This window comes from Alexandromys fortis, unplaced genomic scaffold (genome assembly GCF_014885135.2).
Source record: "Alexandromys fortis isolate MF-2015 unplaced genomic scaffold, M_Fortis_MF-2015_v1.1 scaffold_7, whole genome shotgun sequence".
NCBI classification, from domain to species: domain Eukaryota; kingdom Metazoa; phylum Chordata; class Mammalia; order Rodentia; family Cricetidae; genus Alexandromys; species Alexandromys fortis.
Genome location: NW_026067920.1, coordinates 5,754,671 through 5,775,061, shown reverse-complemented (window position 1 = coordinate 5,775,061; position 20,391 = coordinate 5,754,671). Strand labels below are relative to the sequence as shown.

Below are 20,391 nucleotides of genomic sequence, written 5' to 3'. Positions count from 1 at the left end.
AGTATTACTGAGAGCTAGGTAGGTTCGGTTCTATTAGGTACAAGGTAGAGAAACTCCAGAGAAAGGGAGTGGTCCTGAACCGCAGAGGCTTCCGATGCTGCTTTCCTTGTTCACACGTCTGCAGACACTGATGCTTCTTTTCAATCCGTGTCATTTCTGTGTGCAGCATTCTTGCTTCAGAGCCTTAAAAGATAATGTGACCCAGGCCCGTCTCTGGCGAATAAGAAGGAACCTTGCTCACCAGCTGCGTGATACTACGGTGAGACTTGCCCCTCCCAGACAGGGCCTTGCTGTGTGGTTAGCTCAGGCCAGCCTCGAACTCACTATATATAGCTGGTCTTGAGTTCACAGTACTCCGGAGTCCTGTAATTATATGTGTGCACTACTGTGCATGGCACTTCATTTAAACTTTAGACTCCAAAATAGCAATGTCTATTTTCTTTGTTAATCTGCATCTGCTAATAGAGAAATTTGTTTTAGCCTTTTTTAGGGCTCCCCACTCACCCCACCTCACTCCGGTCTACTAAGATAATCAGTACTTGCCAGGTGGTGGCGGCACATGCCTTTGATCCCCATACTCAGGAGGCAGAGGCAGGTGGACCTCTGAGAGTTCAAGGCCAGCTTGGTCTACAAAGTGAGTTCCAGGACAGACTGCACTGCACAGAGAAACTGTCTCAAAAAACAAAACAAACAAAAAAAAATGAAAGGAAGGAAGGAGAGAGAAAGAGAGAAAAGAAAGAAAGAAAGAAAGAAAGGAAGGAAGGAAGGAAGGAAGGAAGGAAGGAAGGAAGGAAAAATCAGTACTCGGCCCAGATGATTACGCTTTTCACCCTGTCCAGGGCTCCCCAGGTGATATAAACTGCTGAGCCCTGTGTGTGTTCACCAAGGGCAATGACTCTCTTCGTTGGTTTTGTTTCTGGGTGTAGGTTTCTTCCTTTTTTCTTAAAAAATGATTAAGCACATAGTAAAACAGAAAGAACTAGTATAATGGTCTATATACTGCTTAGACTCAATCTTCATTAATATTTGCTTCAAATTTTCTCCCAAACAATTTCTAAGTAAGTTATAAAAATACTTCAGCATGCATCAACCCCAAACAAGCAACTTTTTTTTTTTACATACCACAGAGCTTTATAATTTCTAACAAAATTAACAGCAGTCTTCTACTGCCATCCAGGTCATTTTCAGGTTTCCACAATTGTCCCTCAGATTGTCTTTTAGGGTTCAGTCAGGGCTCACGTGGTACATTTGTTGTTACTCATTTATCTGTCTGAAGACAGCCTTTCCGTATAACCTGGAACCGTCTCCATTTTCCATCTTCCTGCCCCCCCCCCCCCGCCCCTCTGCCATGGGAACCCATGACTGTGCTTCCATGGTCATGTCTCCTCAGCACCAAATCTAGAGCAACATTCTCCAAAGCTAGAGTTTCAGGCTGTTGTGAGCCACCTGATGTCGGTGCTAGGAACCAAACTCTGGTCTTTTAAAAAATCAGCAAGTACTTTAACTGCTGAGTTGTCTCTCCAGTCCCTGGTTCTTATGTTTTTGAGTTGTAGCAACACACATAAAAGTTGTAATGTTTCAAAAACTACATTTATGTCTGTGTGTGTGTGTATGTATGTGTGTGTGTGTGTGTGTGTGGAGGGGGCAGGAGGAAGGAAGTAAGGGAAGGAGGTGCTCAGAAACTGGCTCTCTGCTTCCATGGTATGGGTTCCTAAGTTCATATGTTCCTCAGCTGGGTCAGATTTGCATCACGAATGTCTTTACCCACTTCAACATCTTGCTGGACCAAAAATATACTATTTTGATAGCAAGTTCTAGACCAGCCAGGACTTCTGACTCTTCTTAAAAACACAACCAAATTTGCCTTGTACACATGGACCACCAGTTCCGTTGTTCTGTTGGCGGCTACTTTTTTACTTTCTCTCCCTATCAGTTTGATGTTTTGAAGACTTCAAAGAGAATCATTAACTATTTGTTCTTTTGTGACTGGCGTATTTCACTTAGCATAATGTATACCTTTTCCTTGACAGTGACATTGGCTCTTTGAAAACATTAGGCTAGTTGTTTTTATTATATCCTCATTCTCAATATGTCTGTTCTTTTTTTGTTTTTGTTGTTGTTGTTTTGATTTTTTATTTTCGAGACAGGGTTTCTCTGTGTAACAGCCCTGGCTGTCCTGGAACTTGCTCTGTAGGCTAGACTCACAGAGACCCGCCTGCCTCTGTTTGCCAAGTGCTGGGATTAAAAATGTGTGCTACCATGCCTGGCTTGTTTGTTCCTCTTTTTTTAAATTTTTTTATGGTTTATTTAACTTTATTTTATGTGCATTGGTGTGAAGGTGTCAGATCCCCTGCAACTGGATCTTCAGACAGTTGTGAGCTGCCATGTAGGTGCTGGGAACTGAACCCAGGTCTTCTGGAAGAGCAGCCAGCACTCTTAACCATTGAGCCATCCCTCCAGCCCCTGTTTGTTCCTTTTTTATATCACTTAATTTTCCTGTATCTGTGTAGTTCTTATAAATGAGACTGTAGACCCAGAGGGTTAGTGGGATCTCCAGCCCAAGAGTTTTAATTTTTAAAATGACTTTGAAAAATGGTATTACAGGGCTTGAGAGATGCCTCAGAGGTTAAAAGCACTGGCTGTTTCTCCAGAGGTCCTGAGTTCAATTCCCAGCAACCACATGGTGGCTCATAACCATCTATAAAGGAATCTGGTGTCCTCTTCTGGTGTTTGAGCATACTTGCAGGCAGAACACTGCATACATAATAAATAGAGATCCATTTAAAATTTTAAAAAAATGGGCCGGGCAGTGGTGGCGCACGCCTTTAATCCCAGCACTCGGGAGGCAGAGGCAGGCGGATCTCTGTGAGTTCAAGACCAGCCTGGTCTACAAGAGCTAATTCCAGGACAGGCTCCAAAACCACAGAGAAACCCTGTCTCGAAAAACAAAACAAAAAAAAAAATGGAACTGTCTGCTGAGCGGCATAGTACAGTATCTATAATCATAGCGCTTGAGAGATGGAGACAAGGGAATCATGTGTTTAATCCTGTTTCCAAAAAAAAAAAAATTCTTCTATAACACCCAGACTTGTTTTCATGTGGCTGTCTACTTGAAGAGCCATTTATACTGGGCCAGAGCATGCATGGCTCTCTAGGCCAGCAGTGCAGTGTGACTGGGCTGCTCCCTGTGAGAGGTCACAGTGTGCTGGGGGGTGGCACTTACACTCAGAGGCCTCCTCTCACTTCTCACTATGATACACTTGTTTTCTTCCTGTCATTCTGCAGCTGCTTCGTAGGTTCTGGAACCTCTGGCAGTGTCGACTTGAGCTGAGGGAAGAGAGAATGCAGCCTTCCTCACTGCATGCAGCCTGGACCCACTACAGGTAGGAGCTCAGCTCAGCCGTGGGCTCGCTAGGGACCCCGGGTAATTCTGACAGGGTTTTCCAGGAGGAAGTGACTGCTCTGGCATGGGTTAGCTTCTCAACTCAGAAAGGCCTTTTAGCCAGGTGTGGACTAGGCCCCTAGTCTTACTACTCAGATGACAGCAGCAGATGGATCTCTGTGTGTTCAAGACCAGTTTGGTCTACATAGCAGGATTTAGGGCAGTCAGGGATGACAGCGAGACCTGGGTGTATCTTTGCTTGCATCTTCTCTTGTGCATGTATCATACTTGCATAGGACTGTCACCTAGAACAAAACAGAAAACAAACAAAAAACATAAGGGGTTTATCTTTGTGACGTTCATACTATAAAGTAATGGCTCCTGGGTGTGGTTGCTTTTGGCAGGTCTCATGGGAGGTGAGATGATGCAATTTGCATTGGATCTGTCCACCTCTGTATGTGCCTGTTTGATCACTACCACTGCCTCCATTCTTCTGCAGGCCTTTGGTGCTTGTCCCTTGTGACTGGTGATGTAGCTCAGTGCAAAGTGCTTGCTTAACATAGGCAAGGTGAGTTTGAGCTCCTGCACTGCAGCGAAAGATTTTAATGTTAAAGGTCAGGTTAGGATGATATTTGGGGTTAGGTCTTCCTGGAAATAAGGAATATCCTTGATTGTTAAGAGCCAGTCATTCTGTTAAATACATATTTTTATTTTATTATTTTTGTTTTTCAAGACAGGGTTTCCCTATGTAGCCATGGCAATCCTGGAACTTGCTCTGTAGATCAGGCTAGCCTTGAACTCACAGAGATCCACCTGCCTGTGCCTCCTGAGTGCTAGGATTAAATAAGTGTGCTGCCTCTGCCTAACAAATACATTTATTTTTAAGTAAATATCTATGAAGAAAAATTAAAAATATATAGAAATGGAAATAAAAGTTGCGAGGCTGTCTTCCTCTAGCCCCTTAGCCCGGACTCTTGCTGCAGAGACGTTCATCATGTTAAATAATGCCTCGACCTTCACCTCCAGTATCATTAGTGTAACTTGCAGCTACTGATCCAATTTTTTTTTTTCTATTTATCTACTTATTGTTTTAGGGATCAAGCCCAGCACTTTTCACATGCTAAGCATGCGTTCTACCACAAAACTGTATCCCCAGCTTCAGAGCATATCTTTAATGAGTCAATAAGAATCCTAATATTTGGGACTGGAGAGATAGCTCAGTACTGGAGAGCACTGGCTGCTTTTCCAGAGGACCCAGATCAGTCCCCAGAATGCACATGGTGGCCACAACCATCTGTAACTCTAGTTCCAGGGGACCCAGTGCTCTGTATGGGCACCAGACACATGTGGTGCACATACATACATGCAGGTAAACACTTACACACATAAGAGTTATCTCTCTCTCTCTCTCTCTTTTTTCTGTGCTGGGATTGAACCTAGTTCCTCATACATGCTAGGCAAGGTCTCCACCACTGAGATACATCTATGTCCTATGGTTTTAAAAGCACACATAAAATTTAAAAAGACAAAAAAAAAAAAAAAAAAAAAGCCTGACTCAGTTAGAGTTGTCAAGGTGTGCCATCATTCTAAGTCCTGGCACACAAGGCCAAGCATGTGTCATCGCACTCAGTATCTCTGTGTGCCGAGAGTCCTAAAAAACCCTCGAGGGTTCTGTGACAGGAGGTGTCCTCTCTTAAGTCCCAGACTCACTGTGCTTGGTTCCCAGTGAGCTGCCAGGGGTTAGAGTGTAGTTCAGCAGTGGGTACTTGCTTGGCATAGGTGAAGTCCTGCAAAAAATCAACGAAACAAACCTCAAGAAAATGCTGGAAGTTTAAAACCAGCCAAAGCCCAAGGTCAGGAGACGATGACTTCATGTTAGTAAGTTCTTCACTTTCCTCTCTCTGAGGATGTAACCAGTAAGCAGTAAGCGTTGGGGTGCCCTGAACCCCAGGAAGTAACTGTACCTAGAAGCAGCTGCCTTATAAACAGTACACTCTTACAGCTCGACACCTGACAGTGCCAATACACAGTTCTCTGGTTTTCTTGTTTTCTTCCAGGATGACAGTCCTACGCAAGTGTGTCAGGGTGTGGTTACGATATGTGCACCAGAGAAGATGCCAGCAGGTACAAAGCACACCAAAGCAGGCAGTTCAGCACCTACTAATGGGATTTTCTGACTTTGGGAAGATGCTTGGGAGAGGCTATGCCAGGACACCTGGTTCTGCTTTTGGGGTTACTGTATTTGGAGGGAACTGTAAAACCATGGAGTTGTTTCCTCCAGCCCAAGTCCCATTTCTTCATTGCTGGAAGACATAGACGCTGTTGGGGGTAAGGAGTGGCTCCTCCCAGGCTTTTAGGTCTTCACTCACTTCCCTTTGTTCTGTACCCACCTGTCCCATTCCCCTAACGCTGGTATTATGGAGTGTGCCACCCTGCCTGCCCCCCCATGGAAGAGATGCCTACTGCATACCTGCTTTGCCTTAGACTGTGCCTTTATTAAGGTTATAGTAGAATTCTTGCTCCCTCAGCCATAAGCTAGGGTAGCAGGGAAGTGTGACTTGCAGGTCATTTCGGACAGTTGGGCACAGGTGTCTGGAATGCTAAATGAAGACTTTGTAAAAAATGTGTGTGTAGTTGGGCAGTGGTGGCGCACACCTTTAATCCCAGCTCTTCAGAGGCACAGGCAGGCAGATCTCTGTGAGTTCGAGGCTAGCTTGGTCTACAAAGTGAGTTCCTGGACAGCCAGGGCTACACAGAAACCCTGTCGTGAAAAACCAAAAATAAATAAATAGTAAGAAGTGTGTGTGTGATATGTGCAGGTGAAGGTGTCAGATCCCTTAGAGCCGGACTAGTGCTGTTTTGTTTTTTGAGACAGGGTTTCTCTGAAGCTTTGGTTCCTGTCCTGGAACTAGCTCTTGTAGACCAGGCTGGCTCCAAACTCACAGAGATCCGCCTGCCTCTGTCTCCCAAGTGCTGGGATTAAAGGTGTGCATCATCACTGCCCAGCAACAAGCTGGTTTTGAGTTGCTTGATGAGAGTGCCAAAGAGCAGGAATTGCTCTTGACAACTGAGTCATCTCTTTAGCCCCCAAATGGAAGATACTGACATCAGAGTGACAATAGGGATGTTGGTGCATTTGATGATGATCCATTCTTGGCAGTGGGTAAGAGGATGACACAAGCTACACTCCCTCGGTTGTTTTGGCACTGTCCTCCTTCCCCTGTCAACATCATCTGCTGCCACATCAGACTGTCACATTTGTGGTTAGAATGGGAATGGGAGCTAAGGGCACAGATGCTTCTTAGCTCCTCTGTCTCCATAGCTGCCTTCTGTCATTCCTGACTGTGTGCTTCTGCTTCTTGCTGTACCTGTAATTCTCTGTAGCTCACAACCCTATCAGTTTAGGTGCTCTCTCGAACCCTTGCTTGTCACTCTGCATTAACATAGCTCTATGCTAACTTTTCTTTTCAGTTAACTTGTAGCCGCTGCTTCTTTTGTTGTTGTTTTTTTTTCTTTTCTTTTCTTTTTTTTTTTTCTGAGACAGGGTCTCTTTGTGTAGCCCTGGCTGTCCTGGAACTCACTCTGTAGACCAGGATGGCCTTGGAATCACAGAGATCCACCTGCCTCTGCTTCCTGAGTACTGGGCTTAAAGTCGTGCACAATCACACCTGACTAGCCTTAGCTTCTTTTTTTTAATTGATATTTATTGAGCTCTACATTTCTCTGCTCCCCTCCCTGCCTCTCCTCTTCTTTCTTCAATCCTCCCCCAAAGTCCCCGTGTTCCCAATTTACTCAGGAGATCTTGTCTTTCTCTACTTTCTACTTTCCATGTCGATTAGATCTATGTAAGTCTCTCTCAGTGTCCTGATTGTTGTCTAAATTCTCTGGGATTATGGTTTGTAAACTGGCTTTCTTTGCTTTATGTTTAAAAACCACCTATGAGTGAGTACATGTAATAATTGTCTGTCTGGGTCTGGGTTACCTCACTCAAAAGGATATTTTCTAGATCCATCCATTTTCCTACAAAATTCAAGCTGTCGTTATTTTTTTCTGCTGTGTAGTACTCCATTATGTAAATGGACCACATTTTCCTTATTCATTCTTCAGTCAAGGGGTATTTAGGTTGTTTCCAGGTTCTGGCTATGACAAACAAAGCTGCTATGAACATAGTTGAGCACGTGTCCTTGTGGCACAACAGAGCATCCTTTGGATATATACCCAAAAGTAGTATTACTGGGTCTTGAGGAAGATTGTTTCCTAATTTTCTGAGAAACTACCACACTGGCATCCAAAGGGGCTGTACCAGCTTGCATTCCCACCAGTATTGCAGAAGTGTTCTCTTTTCCCCACAACCTCTCCAGCATAAGTTGTCATCAGTGTTTTTGATTTTGGCCATTCTTACATGGAATCTCAGAATTGTTTTGATTTGCATTTCTCTGATGACTAAGGATGTTGAACATTTCCTTAAGTGTCTTTCAGCCATTTTAGATTCCTCTGTTGAGAGTTCTCTGTTTAGGTCTGTACTCCATTTTTTTTATTCGATTATGTAATCTTTTGGTGTCCAATTTCTTTAGTTTTTTGTATATTTTGGAGATCAGACCTCTGTCTGATATGGGGTTAGTTGAAGATCTTTTCCCATTCTGTAGGCTGTCGTTTTGTCTTGTTGACCATGTCCTTTGCTTTACAGAAGCTTTTCAGTTTCAGGAGGTCCCATTTATTAATTGTTTCTCTCAGTGTCTGTGCTGCTGGGGTTATATTTAGGAAGTGGTTCCCTGTGCCAATGCGTTCAAGTGTACTTTCCACTTTCTCTTCTATAAGGTTCAGTGTGACTGGCTTTATGTTGAGGTCTTTGATCCATTTGGACTTGAGCTTTGTGTATGGTGATAGATATGGATTTATTTTTATTCTTCTACATGTGGATATCCAGTTATGCCAGCACCACCTGTTAAATATGCTTTGATAAATAAATTTGATATTTTTTGCTTCTTTACCAAAGATCAGGTGTTTGAAGATGTGTGGGTTGATAACCGGGTCTTCTATTCGGTTCCGTTGGTCCTCCTGTCTGTTCTTATGCCAGTACCAGGCTGTTTTCAGTACTGTAACTCTGTAGTAGAGTTTGAAGTCAGGGATTGTGATGCCTCCAGAAGTTCTTTTATTGTACAGGATTGTTTTGGCTATCCTGAATTTCTTGCATTCAACTTCTTGTATGAAGTTGAGTACCGTTCTTTCAAGGTCTTTGAAGAATTTTGCTGGGATTTTGATGGGCATTGCGTTGAATCTGTAGATTGTTTTTGGTAAGATTGCCATTTTTACTTGTTAATTCTGCTTACCCAAGCATGGGATATTTTTCCACTTTCTGGTGTCTTCTTCATTTTCTTTCTTCAAAGATTTAAAGTTCTTATCATACAAGTCTTCCACTTGCTTGGTTAGAGTTACTCAGATATTTTATGCTATTTGTGGCTATTGTGAAGGGTGTTGATTCTCTGATTTCTTCCCCAGCCCTTTTATCATCTCTGTACAGGAGGGCTACTGATTTTTTTTTTTTTTAGTTAATCTTGTAACCTGCTACATTGCTGAAAGTGTTTATGAGTTGTAGAAGTTCCTTGGTAGAATTTTTAGCCTTAGCTTCTTAAGGGTTTGGCCTGCCTGTCTTAGCCCAGCACAGTGCTCACCAGATGAGTGTTGATTCCTTTGCATGGATGAGCTGTCTTTGACCACATCAGAATGCTTCTAGGGCTTATTTGGAAGCTGGGTGTGGTGACACACACTTGTAATGCTATCTATCACCCAAGGGGTAGAGGATTGCTACCAAGTTTAAGGGCCTTTGGATTAGTGGGGTTCAGATCAACTCAAGCCTATCTCTCTATGTAGTCTTGGTTGTCCTGGAACTCACTATGTAGATCAGGCTGGCCTCAAATTCAAAGAGATCTACCTGTCTCTTTGTCCTGAGTGCTGGGACTAAAGGGGTGCACCACCACACCCAGCTCATGGTACATTTTTTACCTAGCGAATTGGCAAAGATCAAACATGACATTTCTTCCTTGTATGAGAAGCAAATCTTATCTCAGAAGAGTGTGACTGAGATTTGAAAAAAGTAAATCACAAGCCAGGCGGTGGTGGCGCATGCCTTTAATCCCAGCACTCGGGAGGCAGAGACAGGTGGATCTTTGGGAGTTCAAGGCCAGCCTGGTCTACAAGAGCTAGTTCCGGGATGGTCACCAAAGCTACAGAGAAAAGCCGTCTCGAAAAATCAAAAAAAAAAAAGTAAATCACAAAGGCCATTTTGTTTTAGCTACTGCAGGCCAGAGCAGATGGCCATTTCCAGCAAAGAGCACTGCCTGCTGCCTTCCATGTGTGGTACAGACTTTGGCGACGGCGCCAGCGCAGTCGAGTCCTGCACACAAGAGCAGTGCGTTTTCACAGGTACTCTACGCAGTTAGTTCCTGTCTGGGACAGAGAACTCTAATCCAACTCTGCAAACTCTATAATGCCTTGGCTTCGCTTCACTGGTTTCCCAACCCCCAGTCTCTGGTTCCTCTGGCTTTCAGTAATGAGACCCTTTTGACCTCATGTAGCAGGAAAAATCAGTCAGACTTACCCTGGGAAGACATTCGTCCATCTTTATTACGAAGCAGCTTGTGTCTGCCTCTGTGCTTGTCTCATGAGCACTGTCCGAGTTTTCTGTTAGTGCTGCGATGAGAACTTTGATGGAGCCTCACATTGTGTAATTTCCCTAAAGTATTGCATTCCTATTCTGTAAGATATAGTCTTTTGGAGTCTAAGAACAGTGGTTCTCAAGCTGTGGGTTGTGACCCACTGGAGGGGTCAAATATGACCCTTTCACTGAGGTCACCCAAGACCATCAGAAAACACAGAAAAAACATTACAATTCAGAACAGTAGCAAAATTACAGTTATGAAGTAGCAATAAAAATAACTATAGTTGGGGTCACCACAACATGAGGAACTGTGTTAAAGGGTGGCAGCATTGGGAAGGCTGTCTTAGACCCATAGTCATGCACAGAGTTATAAAAGTCAAGGAGCCAAACCAGCCTCGATTAGATCTGTTTGTCTTTCTTTTGTAAGTGCTTTACATTTAGTCAATTTTTCTCATTTTCGTGTGTTTAGGGAAACATTAGAGAAGCAAGTATTTGCTATCTGGCAGCAGAAGATGTCTCAACATCGAGAAAACCGCTTGGCCGAGAGAATGGTGTGTAGCTCTCTTTGTGTGGGTTCTTGCGGGCAGGATCCATTTAAGCACTTGTCCTGGGCTGCTCTTCAGGAAGCTGCACAAACTCCAGCCTACCCTGCCAGGCTCCTGCCTGGTGCTCCTGAGCCTGGGATTATTTGGACATTCACAGACAGCCTGGGGAAGCAGTTCTTTACTGGTCACAGATTCTCCCTTAGCCTCTGATCTGCTCTCCTCCTGGACTGGACTGTTTCCTTCTATCCTGCCTCAGGCTATACTGCAGGCAGAGCAGCAGCTTTTGCGGAGGTCCTGGTTCATGTGGCACCAGCGGGCAGCAGCATGTCACCAAGAACGGGAGCGGCAAACCATGGCCTGTGCTCACCACCACAGCAGGCTGCTCAGGAAGGCTTTCTGCATCTGGAGGGAGAGTGCCCAAGCATTGAGAACAGAGTGAGCAGCGTTCTACTATAGAGTCCTCCCACCTGGGGCCAGCTTTGGCAGCGACTTCAAGTGTCCACCCATAGTCATGTGTCCCAGAAATTCAGCCTGAAAGAGGGACAGCACCGTGGGCTCCATCCTTGTGCTCTCTTGCTCAGAATCCATGGAGAATGACTGCGGTCAGTGGCGGCATGTAGAGTAATGAGCCCCTCAGGTGGCTGACATCTGACTGGTGGGCAGGTTGTGGCAATTTTCACCAGACCACAAGACTACAGTGGGGAATGCTTACAGCCTGTGTGTCTAAGGCAGAGCTGTCCGGCCTTGAAGCCATGAGGTTGCTTGCAAAATTTTGAATTGCTGTGCCCTTTCCTAGAAAGGCCCAGGTCATTAGACAGCTCTCACTCCCAGGGCTGCAGAGGGGAGTCCTGAGGCCCCTGTGCTCTAGACCCTGCTGAGCTTCTTCGGTTTCCCCATAGGAGGATGGGCAGGACACTGGCTGCACGCTTCCACTCAGCAAGGCTCCTGCGTTGGTCCTGGAGCATGTGGAGCGAGGTACGGTTTCAGCATGGGCACAGCCTGAGTGTGGCTTTTGGACAGGTGGAACTGTTTGTCTGCATGACTCAGAGCAAGCAGATAGGCTCCTCCACAGTTCCTCTGGTCAAAGGCACATTGGGCAGTGCAAGCTCACTTTGTGAGGGATTGACTCAAGGTTTCTTGTCTTTAATGTGTCCGGCTGCTCTTTTCTGAACTTACTGTAAAGATCCTGGCCTGGCATTCACATAAACTCTGCTAAGGGTGTAACATTGAAGCCAGCCCCTGTCCAGAATTTCCTGTTGGACACTTGCTCATTTGATACCCACCAATTCCTAGGGAGATGGATGGATGGATGGATGGATGGATGGATGGATGGATGGATGGATGGATGAGACTGAGGCTCAGTTAGTATATCCCCTTATGTGAGCTCTCAGAATGTAACATAGAGACAGTGCTGCAGTGAACCTCCCCCAGCCCCAGGGCCCACAGTACCCACTCTTTCCTGTGCACAGTGCCTGGCTCTGAGGACAGAAGAGCAGCGAAAGCTGAGGCGTGCGGCTCTTCACAGTCAGCACACCCTGCTTCACAGGACTCTGCAGAAATGGCTGGTAGGAGCCAGCGCTTTTTTCCAGGTTTCCCTGCTTGGGGGCAGGAGTTTTCAGCAGTGTTCTTTGTTCATGTCCCTCCTGTCATCTGGCAAGGCTCAAATAGAACAGTACCCAAAAAGTGCTGCCTGGGGTACCAGCCTTCCTGGAAAGCTGGTTTCTATATGAGTCTAGCTCAGAGTTGGACCTTGTGGGACATTACAGTGGGAGTGGTTCTGGCCTTGGGATGGGGGCTTTCAACCTCTCCTTACTGTTTGAGAGCTCTGGGCATGGTAGCCACTGTGGTCAATGCACCTCTGAGGCTGACTTGTACGAGGAGAAGTATGGCTGAAGAGTGGCCTCCAGTGACCTCCTCATCTCCCACAGACTTACCAGGACAGGGTGAGGAATGTGCTCCAGGAGGTGGCAGCCAGGGAGAGGTGGCACAACAGGCAGCTGCTGAGGTGAGTCCCCCAGTGCTGAGTCAGGTAGGGGTGGGGGCAGTTCTGCCTCAGGCCATGCAGACAACTGCCTAGTCTGCTCAAGTGGGAGCTCTGGCTTTCTTGCTGCAAGTTCTGCATTTTCTGGCTCACGTCAGCATATCCTGGTCTCCCATGTGCAGGGTAACCTTGGAAGACAGCTGAGACACTGAGACACCTCACCCGAGGCCCACATGGACCCCACTTGTCCTGTTCCTCTGAGCATTCTAATATCACACCTAATATCTTGTGCCTCTTGAGGCATTATTTTATGCCCACTCCAGTGTGGAGTCTGCAGTCCTCTGTCAGCTGCCCCTCTAGAGTTGCCCCGTGAGGACCGTCTCTACCTCCCACCACTGGAGGGTCCTATAACCCAAGCTCTGAAGTCACTCTTTTCCAGGTGGACAACCTGTTCCCTTTCCCTCTACATTTGCTCCGCACATGCTGTTCTGGCTGAGTGTAGGCTTGGACCTTGTGGACTTTAACACTGCCACTCCTGTGCAGTCCCACAAAGCTCCATGTAGTCCCCTCAGCGAGGCCAGAATGAGAAAGCAGGCCTCTGGCAAGTATGCACTAGGGTTCATAGGCCTCTTATCTCAATGTGAATCACCTGAATTGTTGCCATTTGGTTACAGCTGTGTTCTTTATCTCAAGAACTCCTGAAGGCTCAGTGATGGCCTGGTGTACTGCTGGTGCCTAGTCCCGCCTAGTACCTAGCACAGAGCAGGACACTGAGCATCTGTTGTTGGGTGGAGACAAGAGCATGAGCCTGAGGGACAATGGAACAGGTGCTTTCAGGCAGAGTCCTTACCCAGGAGAGGAGTAAGGGTGATTCACAGAAGCCTCCCAGACCTCCAAACTGGGGCACTGTTCTCACCTGGCCCATGTCTTTGCAGGTGGGCATTACATCGTTGGAGGGAAAATACCATGGCCCGTTTGGATATGGCCAAAAAAACCTCCCAAGCAAGAGCCCAGTACAACAGGATCCTGTGCTCCAAGGTGAGGTACAAACTGGTCACCAGGAAGCTTGGGAGTCTCATTCCAGCAGTATGTGGTGTTGGCACTTAATAAGGAACTCAGAGTGACATGCATGTCTGTAGGTACTGTATGTTTGTTTTTACTGAATTCGGAATCACTGTTCTTTAAAATAAAAATAACATATAGAAATCAAACTAGTTCTTGCCAGAGCCAGCACTTACCACGCCTGCACAACATTAAACGTTGATAAAGCCTCGAGGCCACTGAGATTTGGTGTCCTTGTTGGAAGAGTACCAGATCTTACTGACTGGCCCTGGAGGCTTGCTAGAAAGCATGGAGCATCCCAAGAAGTTCCTGGTCACCCATAGTTTGAAATGACTCAGACCACCTCGCAGCCTTGGCTGGGGTGATGTATGGGAATACCCTGTTGGCTCCATGCTATGGGTGAGCATGATGTTGGGACATAATACAAAGAAGTGGTTCAGACAGAAACAGTAGCAGAGACAGGCCATGGGTCATGACTGTTCAGAAGAAAGCAGATTGCTGGAAGCTCTTGAGTGGTTTAGGTCTACCTGCTGGTGGCCATGTAGTTCCCTGAGGAGGCAGCAGCTGCATTTGGTGAAGGCTGGCCTCAGAAATGCTCAACACAGCCTGGTTGGCCCCTACCTTGGGAGGAGATGATCAGATTTAGTTGGGTTTAATGCTCCAAAGAGAGAGGCCACTCAGCTGGGAGTGGCATATTATGACTATTAAGCTTCATCTGGCTTCCTGACTTCTTTAAATGTGTTTAGTGGTGCTGGGGAGATGGCTCAGTGGTTACAAATACATGCAGTTCAAATCCCAAGCTCCCAAATAAAGTTGAGTATGGATGTGTGTGTCTGTAGCCCCTGTCCTAGAGCTGGAGTAAACATAAGAGGTCCTGAGAGCTCATTGTCCAGACAGCCCCAGAGAGCGTCTGGGAACGAGATGGAGAATGTGAGGAACACACTGGATTTGTGGGTCTTCTACACCCACACATATGCTCATATGCATACAACACCCCTCCACACACAGAGTTCTGTGTTTTCTTTTGAGATAGGGTCTCACTATGTAGCCTTGGCTGGCCTAGAACTCACTGTGTAGACCAGGCAGGTCTCAAACACACAGAGATCCACTTGTCTTTGCTTCCCAAATGCTGGGGTTAAAGGTATGCACCAGCACACACTGCCCCACAAAGGGTTTTGTTACTGGATTTCCTGTGTAAGAAAGAATTAATATAATGCATAGCAAATAACAATAGGATTATAATCTATGTAACAACTTCACTTGTTGTGGCACAGTACAAAGTTTAAATCCTCCTGACAGGAAAATATCAGGCTTCCTGTGAGAGACCTGAAGTCCCAACCCAGACCTGTGTGGGTGGCTGGCAGTGAGAGCCCAATGTTAACTCCTCAGTCGTACCTCACGAGGACACCCCCCCCCACACACACACACACACTGGTCACAGTGTGTCCTTGACCTCAGAACGTGAACTGATCACCTCTCTTTCCCTGCCTGTCCCTAGGTCCTGGTGCAGTGGCGGGAGGTTACATCAATGCAGATATATTACCGAGAAAAGGAGGCAGCTGCCCTCAGGGAGGCCCGGAAAGCACTGGCCAGGGGTAAGAGAGAGCTGTGGGAACAAACACTGCCAGAAAGAGTATGAACACAGGACTTCCCAAGGTTCCATGTGCTCTGTCTGTGTATGTTGGTTCCCTGACATTCCCATGGCTAGGAGACTTCAAAGAAAACCTGATATTTTCAGTGTTGGAGGCCAGAGGCTCTGGGGGAGAATCCCTCCTGGGTTCTTCTACCTTCTGGTTGTTGCTCTTCTTGGTCATCCATGGTGAGATATGTATTATATATCATATACATTTACTAAGTGAGCTTTAAGATAATAAATAGTATCCAACTGGGTGGTGGTGGAACACACCTTTAATCCCAGGACTTGGGAGGCAGAGACAGGCGGATCTCCATGAGTTCTAGGCTAGCTTGGTCTACAAAGTGAGTTCCAGGACAGGCTCCAAAGCTGCAGAGAAATCTTGTCTTAGAAAAAAAGAAAAAGATAATACTATTATCTAAGTCATTCCTGAGATGCTGAGAATCCAGAACTCATCCTTGAGGCTAGGCCTCAATAGCCAGAGTCAGCCCAGAATAGCTGTGTCTTACTGGGGTGGGGGAGAAAACAAGGTGGTTATGCATCCTACAAGGTGGTGTGCCTCAGTAGGTCCATCTGGTGTTGTGAGCCCAGCAGGTTCCTTGAGAACTGCTTATCCCTAGTCCATGAAAAGGTGAAAATGCTGATTTTGCTCTGAGTGAAGAACCTAGAAGCAGAAGCAGCAGCAGGACCATCTCTGAAAGACTTGCCCTAAAAGGGGGGTCCTGGGAACAGGGACTTAGGAGGCTGAGCACAAAGTACCATCTGTGGGAGGGGATGCAGTAACATTTGGGATTCAGTGTCTTGTTTTGGAGAAGGGTTTCTCTGTAGTCCTGGCTGTCCTGGAACTCACTATGTAGACTAAGATGGTCTTGAACTCAAAGAGGTCCATTTGCCTCTGCCACTGGAGCGCTGGGGCTAAAGACGTGTGCTCATTGTCTTGTCTTATCTTAAGACCTCAGAATCTGCCACACTTTGTTAGAGCTCAAGGAAGACATCCTAAGGCCCAGGTATAGGATTTTACGGCGTACAGGCTCATAGTCCCAGCACGTGGAAGGCAGGAAGGGGGAATGCGGGACAAGGAGTTTGTGGCCAGCCTGAATCACATAATTAGAACCCTTACTCCCCCCATTTCTTTTCTTTTTAAGATTATAATTATATAATTTCTCCCTTCCCTTTCTTTCCTCCCTCCAAAGCACTGCTCTTTCAAATCCTGCCTTCTTTTTCCATTGTTAGCGCGTGCATACACACATGCACGTGTGCACAAACATAAGCATTCGCTACATGTAACCTGCTCAGTCTGTAGAATGCTACTTGTAACTTGTTTCCAGGGCTGACCACTTGATATTGGATAACAAATTGGTGTGCTCTTCCCTGGGGAGGACTCTTTCTCCCACTGTCAGTGTTTCTTAGTTTTCTGTTGTTCTTTGTATAGGGTTGAAGCTTTACGGCTTTTCCCATTCATGTTGGCGTATCTATTGGTGTCCTTTGTTCAGCTCACATTTGGGCATTCATGTTGGTAGCTTCTGATAGGACTAGGAGACAGGCACACAGCAAACTCCCTCATTAGTTGGTTCTTAGAGTCTTTTCTCCCCCTCTTCCAAAATATTCTGGGGCCTTAGGTACGGGAGTGTGTTCCATCTGTTGCGAGAAGTTTCCTTGATGGGGGTGAGATCCTTTTTTTTTTTTAATTGAGAAAAGGGAAAAAAAAGTTTCCGCCTCCTCCCAGCCTCCCATTTCCCTCCCCTTCCCCCCACCCTTCCCCCCCTCCCCCCACCCTTCTCCCCCTCCCCCCACTCCTCTCCCCGAGATCCTTTACTTTTAAGGTAAAAAAAAAAATTACAGACCAAAAGTCGCCACACTGCCTAGTTTGACTTCAGAGGACAGAGGGGTCCTCGCTGCTTCAGTATGTTTTTTCATCTATAAAATGGGGCTGTAGTACGCCCTTATTGAAGTTGTTACTTAGGGATGGTATAGTTGTAGCTAGGGAGATAGGTACACTTAAAGCTGTATCCAGGACATGGTAAAATGACTGGTCTCTCAGCTCATGGCTGCTGCCTTCTCTGACTGTGAATGGGTCCAGAAGCACCTCCTGAATCAACAGTGGACCCAGAGAGTCAACACGGCCAGATCATTTTATCACTGTCCCTGCTCATTTGACTTCCTGCTTCTTAAGAGGAAGCTGTACCGTCTCCAGGCTTCGGCTCTGGGAGGAGTTCTCTTTAGGGACGGTGGGTCTGCTCCTTCCACATGCCTGTCAGCCCTTGGCGTGGCTCTGTGTGGCCTGGCACACCTTTGGTGACTGTGCACAGGTATGCAACTCTGCGACAGTGCTTGGGGATGCGGCAGCAAAACGTCCTGGTTCTAGTTCCCAGAGTGCAAAGATGACCTGACCTGGCCTTACACAGTGGCCATGGAGCCTGTGGTGTTTTTTTCTCACAGAAGGCTGGATGTCACTTCAACCTCTCCAACTGTCTAGTCCTTCCCTGCTACAAAGTCATTTAGCAATGAAAATTCTCTACAGTTGTCAGTTACTTTAAGTCTGCTTCAGGTCGGCTCCGTGACTGGTTTCAGCGCTGGCAGTTGTGCAGCCAGAGGGAGGCCCAGCAGAGATTCCAGCTGGAAAGGGCAGCTCAGCATCACCGCCAGCAGCTGCTAAAGGAAAGGATGGCTCGGTGGAAGGCGTACCATCTGCGGTGTGTCAGGAAAAAGGTGGGGCAGGTGGTAGTAGTTTCCAAGCTCTGCCTGAGTCAGAGTGTCTTTCGGAGGGGTCTCCAGACAAAACTCTAGTATGCAGCTAGTATGCATGCTGGTGCCCTGGGATTCTGTGGGAACAAGTCTGCGGGAGCCATTCTGAGCAATTACTGAAGGCAGGAATGGCCATCCTTAAATCAAATGTGTGTCAGGAGAAGCTGGCTTAGAAGAGAAATCTGCTTTCTTCTGACCTGTAGCTTTTCAGATCTGGGGAAACTATGGAACCATTAGGACCTCCTCACCTATGTAGGAGCCTTTGGATCTGGAACAGCTCTTGGCAGGAGGATGTCCACTTGGGTGGAGCCTCATTATGCAGCTGCCCCAGCGGCTGGGCTAGACCAGAGTAAAATGGAGTCTGACTCCCTGTGTGTTTACTCTCCCCAGCTCCTTCAGAGGCGAGCTGCCCAACTCCTGGTCCAGAGACTCTGTCAGGCCTGCTTCTGCCAGTGGAGGAAGCAGGTAGGAGGAACCTGATGCAGGCTTCTTTCCTGCAGCCATCTCAGCCCCCCTCTTAGATGGGTCTTTAATACTGTCTCTGTCCCAGGGCTCCATCCTTGTGCCCCCCCCCCCCCCATCAGCTGCATTCACACGCCATTTATAGACGGCCAGTCTCTTCAATCCTTAAACACACTGGAATAATATCCAAAAATTAATGTGAAATGATTTCAGTCTTTGTTGTGGTCTTGATTTTAAAAAAAAGTGTGGGGCGATGGTGGCACTTTAATCCCAGCAGGCAGAGGCAGGTGGATCTCTGAGTTCAAGGCCAGCCTGGGCTACAGAGGTGAGTTCCAGGACAGCCAGAGCTGTTACACAGAGAAACCCTGTCTCAAAAAACCAAAAAAATCCCAAACAAACCAAAACAACAACAACAAAAAAATCTCAGGTCACACACATACACATTCTGCTCAGTAAAACCAAGTTCATAGGCCACTCTTGCTCTAGGCTGGAGAGCCTCCCAGCTCTGCCCCTAGCTCTGTAGCATCCCTGTGTGAACCCTGCTGGCTCCTTCCATTCACCCTTTCTGACTGCTCTTTGCATTCCTTTTCTACTGTCATTTTTTCAGTCCATAGACGCTGAATATCTCAGGATGAGGCCAGGACCTGAACCCTTCCCAGGAGGGTCGATGCTTTAGCTAGAGACTGGTGAGCTAGGACTGGCCATGGCTATATTGCTTATGCATTCCTCTGAATAACCCTGTCTTTCTGGCCGACAGCTGGCAGCCAGGAAGCAAGAGCAGTGGAGAACAGCCCGGGCCCTATGGTTCTGGGCCTTCTCACTGCAGGCAAAGGTAATGGTTCTACAGCTCCCTGGTTGCTCCTGCCTTCAGGGGCAGCTCTGTGGCTTGGGTCGAGGGAGCCCAAATGGAAGCCTGAGCCTTATCTCTTGTCGTCGCTTCTACAAGGTATGGACTGCGTGGTTGGGATTCATACTTGAGAGGAGGAGGAAGAAGGCACGGCTGGAACGAGCTGTGCAAGCCTACCACCAGCAGCTCCTGCAGGAGGGTGCCACACGGCTTCTGCGCTTTGCAACTGGTGTGAAGGCCTTCCGGCAGCAGCTACAGGCCCGGCAGGAAGTCCAGGTGAGCTGGGGCTACTGGTGAGGAGTGGCAGGGCAGGGCAGGAGCTCATGAGAAAGTGTGTTGCAGACAGCCCACAGCCTCCACTGTGCAGTCCGCCGCTGTGCTGAGCTCTGGAAAAAGAAGGTACTTGGTCCAGGCAGGATGTCTCAGGCACCAGCACCCATCACATTCAGCAGAAGAGTGACATTTAAGGATTCCTTTCTCTCTGGAGTTACTGGTGAGGCTGAGGACACCACCCTGGAGACTAAGAAGTTGCAAGCTCCTCCGTCTCAGGGAACCCTGGGCAGCTTGGCAGTAGCTGCTGGAGAGCCCTGCCTCCTAACGCTGTAAGTGGCCTGTGCCTCACCTCTGCCTCTAGCCCTAGAGCAAAGACTGGGAGCATACATGAGGGACAAGCACCCTGGGAGGGGCCAGGTGAGACTGCCACAGCCTTGTCACAGCAGAGCTGCTCAGAGGCCTCTCTGTCAGGCCATCCTTTCCAGGGCAGTGGGATTTCCCAGCTTCTTTGCAGAAAAGAGACTGTTGTCCATCCCCTGTGACGTCTGCTTCTCTCTGTCTTATGGTACTCACCAGACTGTCAAGCCTTCATGCCTTGCCTTAGGCCTGCAGTGACCTGCTCTTTTCCCACCTCCTTGGATGGCTTCTCTCAGCCCTATGCATACCACGCTTGCTGAGGCAGCTGCCATTCCCAGAGTAACTAGCACTGAGTTGGGTTGGTGTACTGGGCAGCCCCCATCCAGAAGGGCTCTGTGCCCTTCTGATGGGCAGACACCATATTGTAGCTTGCTGCACAGGTCAAA

The 20,391-nt window shown here is 47.2% G+C and overlaps 1 protein-coding gene across 4 annotated transcripts in view; it reads left to right on the top strand.

The window, feature by feature from the left end:
• Positions 1-20,391, top strand: part of Sfi1 (SFI1 centrin binding protein) — a 65,203-nt gene that overhangs the window by 41,717 nt on the left and 3,095 nt on the right. For all 4 annotated transcript variants that reach the window (XM_050141283.1, XM_050141284.1, XM_050141282.1 and 1 more), the window contains 16 exons: positions 167-259; positions 3,286-3,383; positions 5,440-5,506; positions 9,675-9,805; positions 10,510-10,591; positions 10,842-11,020; positions 11,485-11,560; positions 12,055-12,150; positions 12,514-12,590; positions 13,502-13,604; positions 15,127-15,223; positions 17,810-17,970; positions 18,397-18,471; positions 19,226-19,300; positions 19,415-19,591; positions 19,658-19,917. In XM_050141283.1, the coding sequence (XP_049997240.1) occupies positions 167-259; positions 3,286-3,383; positions 5,440-5,506; positions 9,675-9,805; positions 10,510-10,591; positions 10,842-11,020; positions 11,485-11,560; positions 12,055-12,150; positions 12,514-12,590; positions 13,502-13,604; positions 15,127-15,223; positions 17,810-17,970; positions 18,397-18,471; positions 19,226-19,300; positions 19,415-19,591; positions 19,658-19,917 (1,847 nt within the window). The remainder of the gene's footprint in view (positions 1-166; positions 260-3,285; positions 3,384-5,439; positions 5,507-9,674; positions 9,806-10,509; positions 10,592-10,841; positions 11,021-11,484; positions 11,561-12,054; positions 12,151-12,513; positions 12,591-13,501; positions 13,605-15,126; positions 15,224-17,809; positions 17,971-18,396; positions 18,472-19,225; positions 19,301-19,414; positions 19,592-19,657; positions 19,918-20,391) is intronic.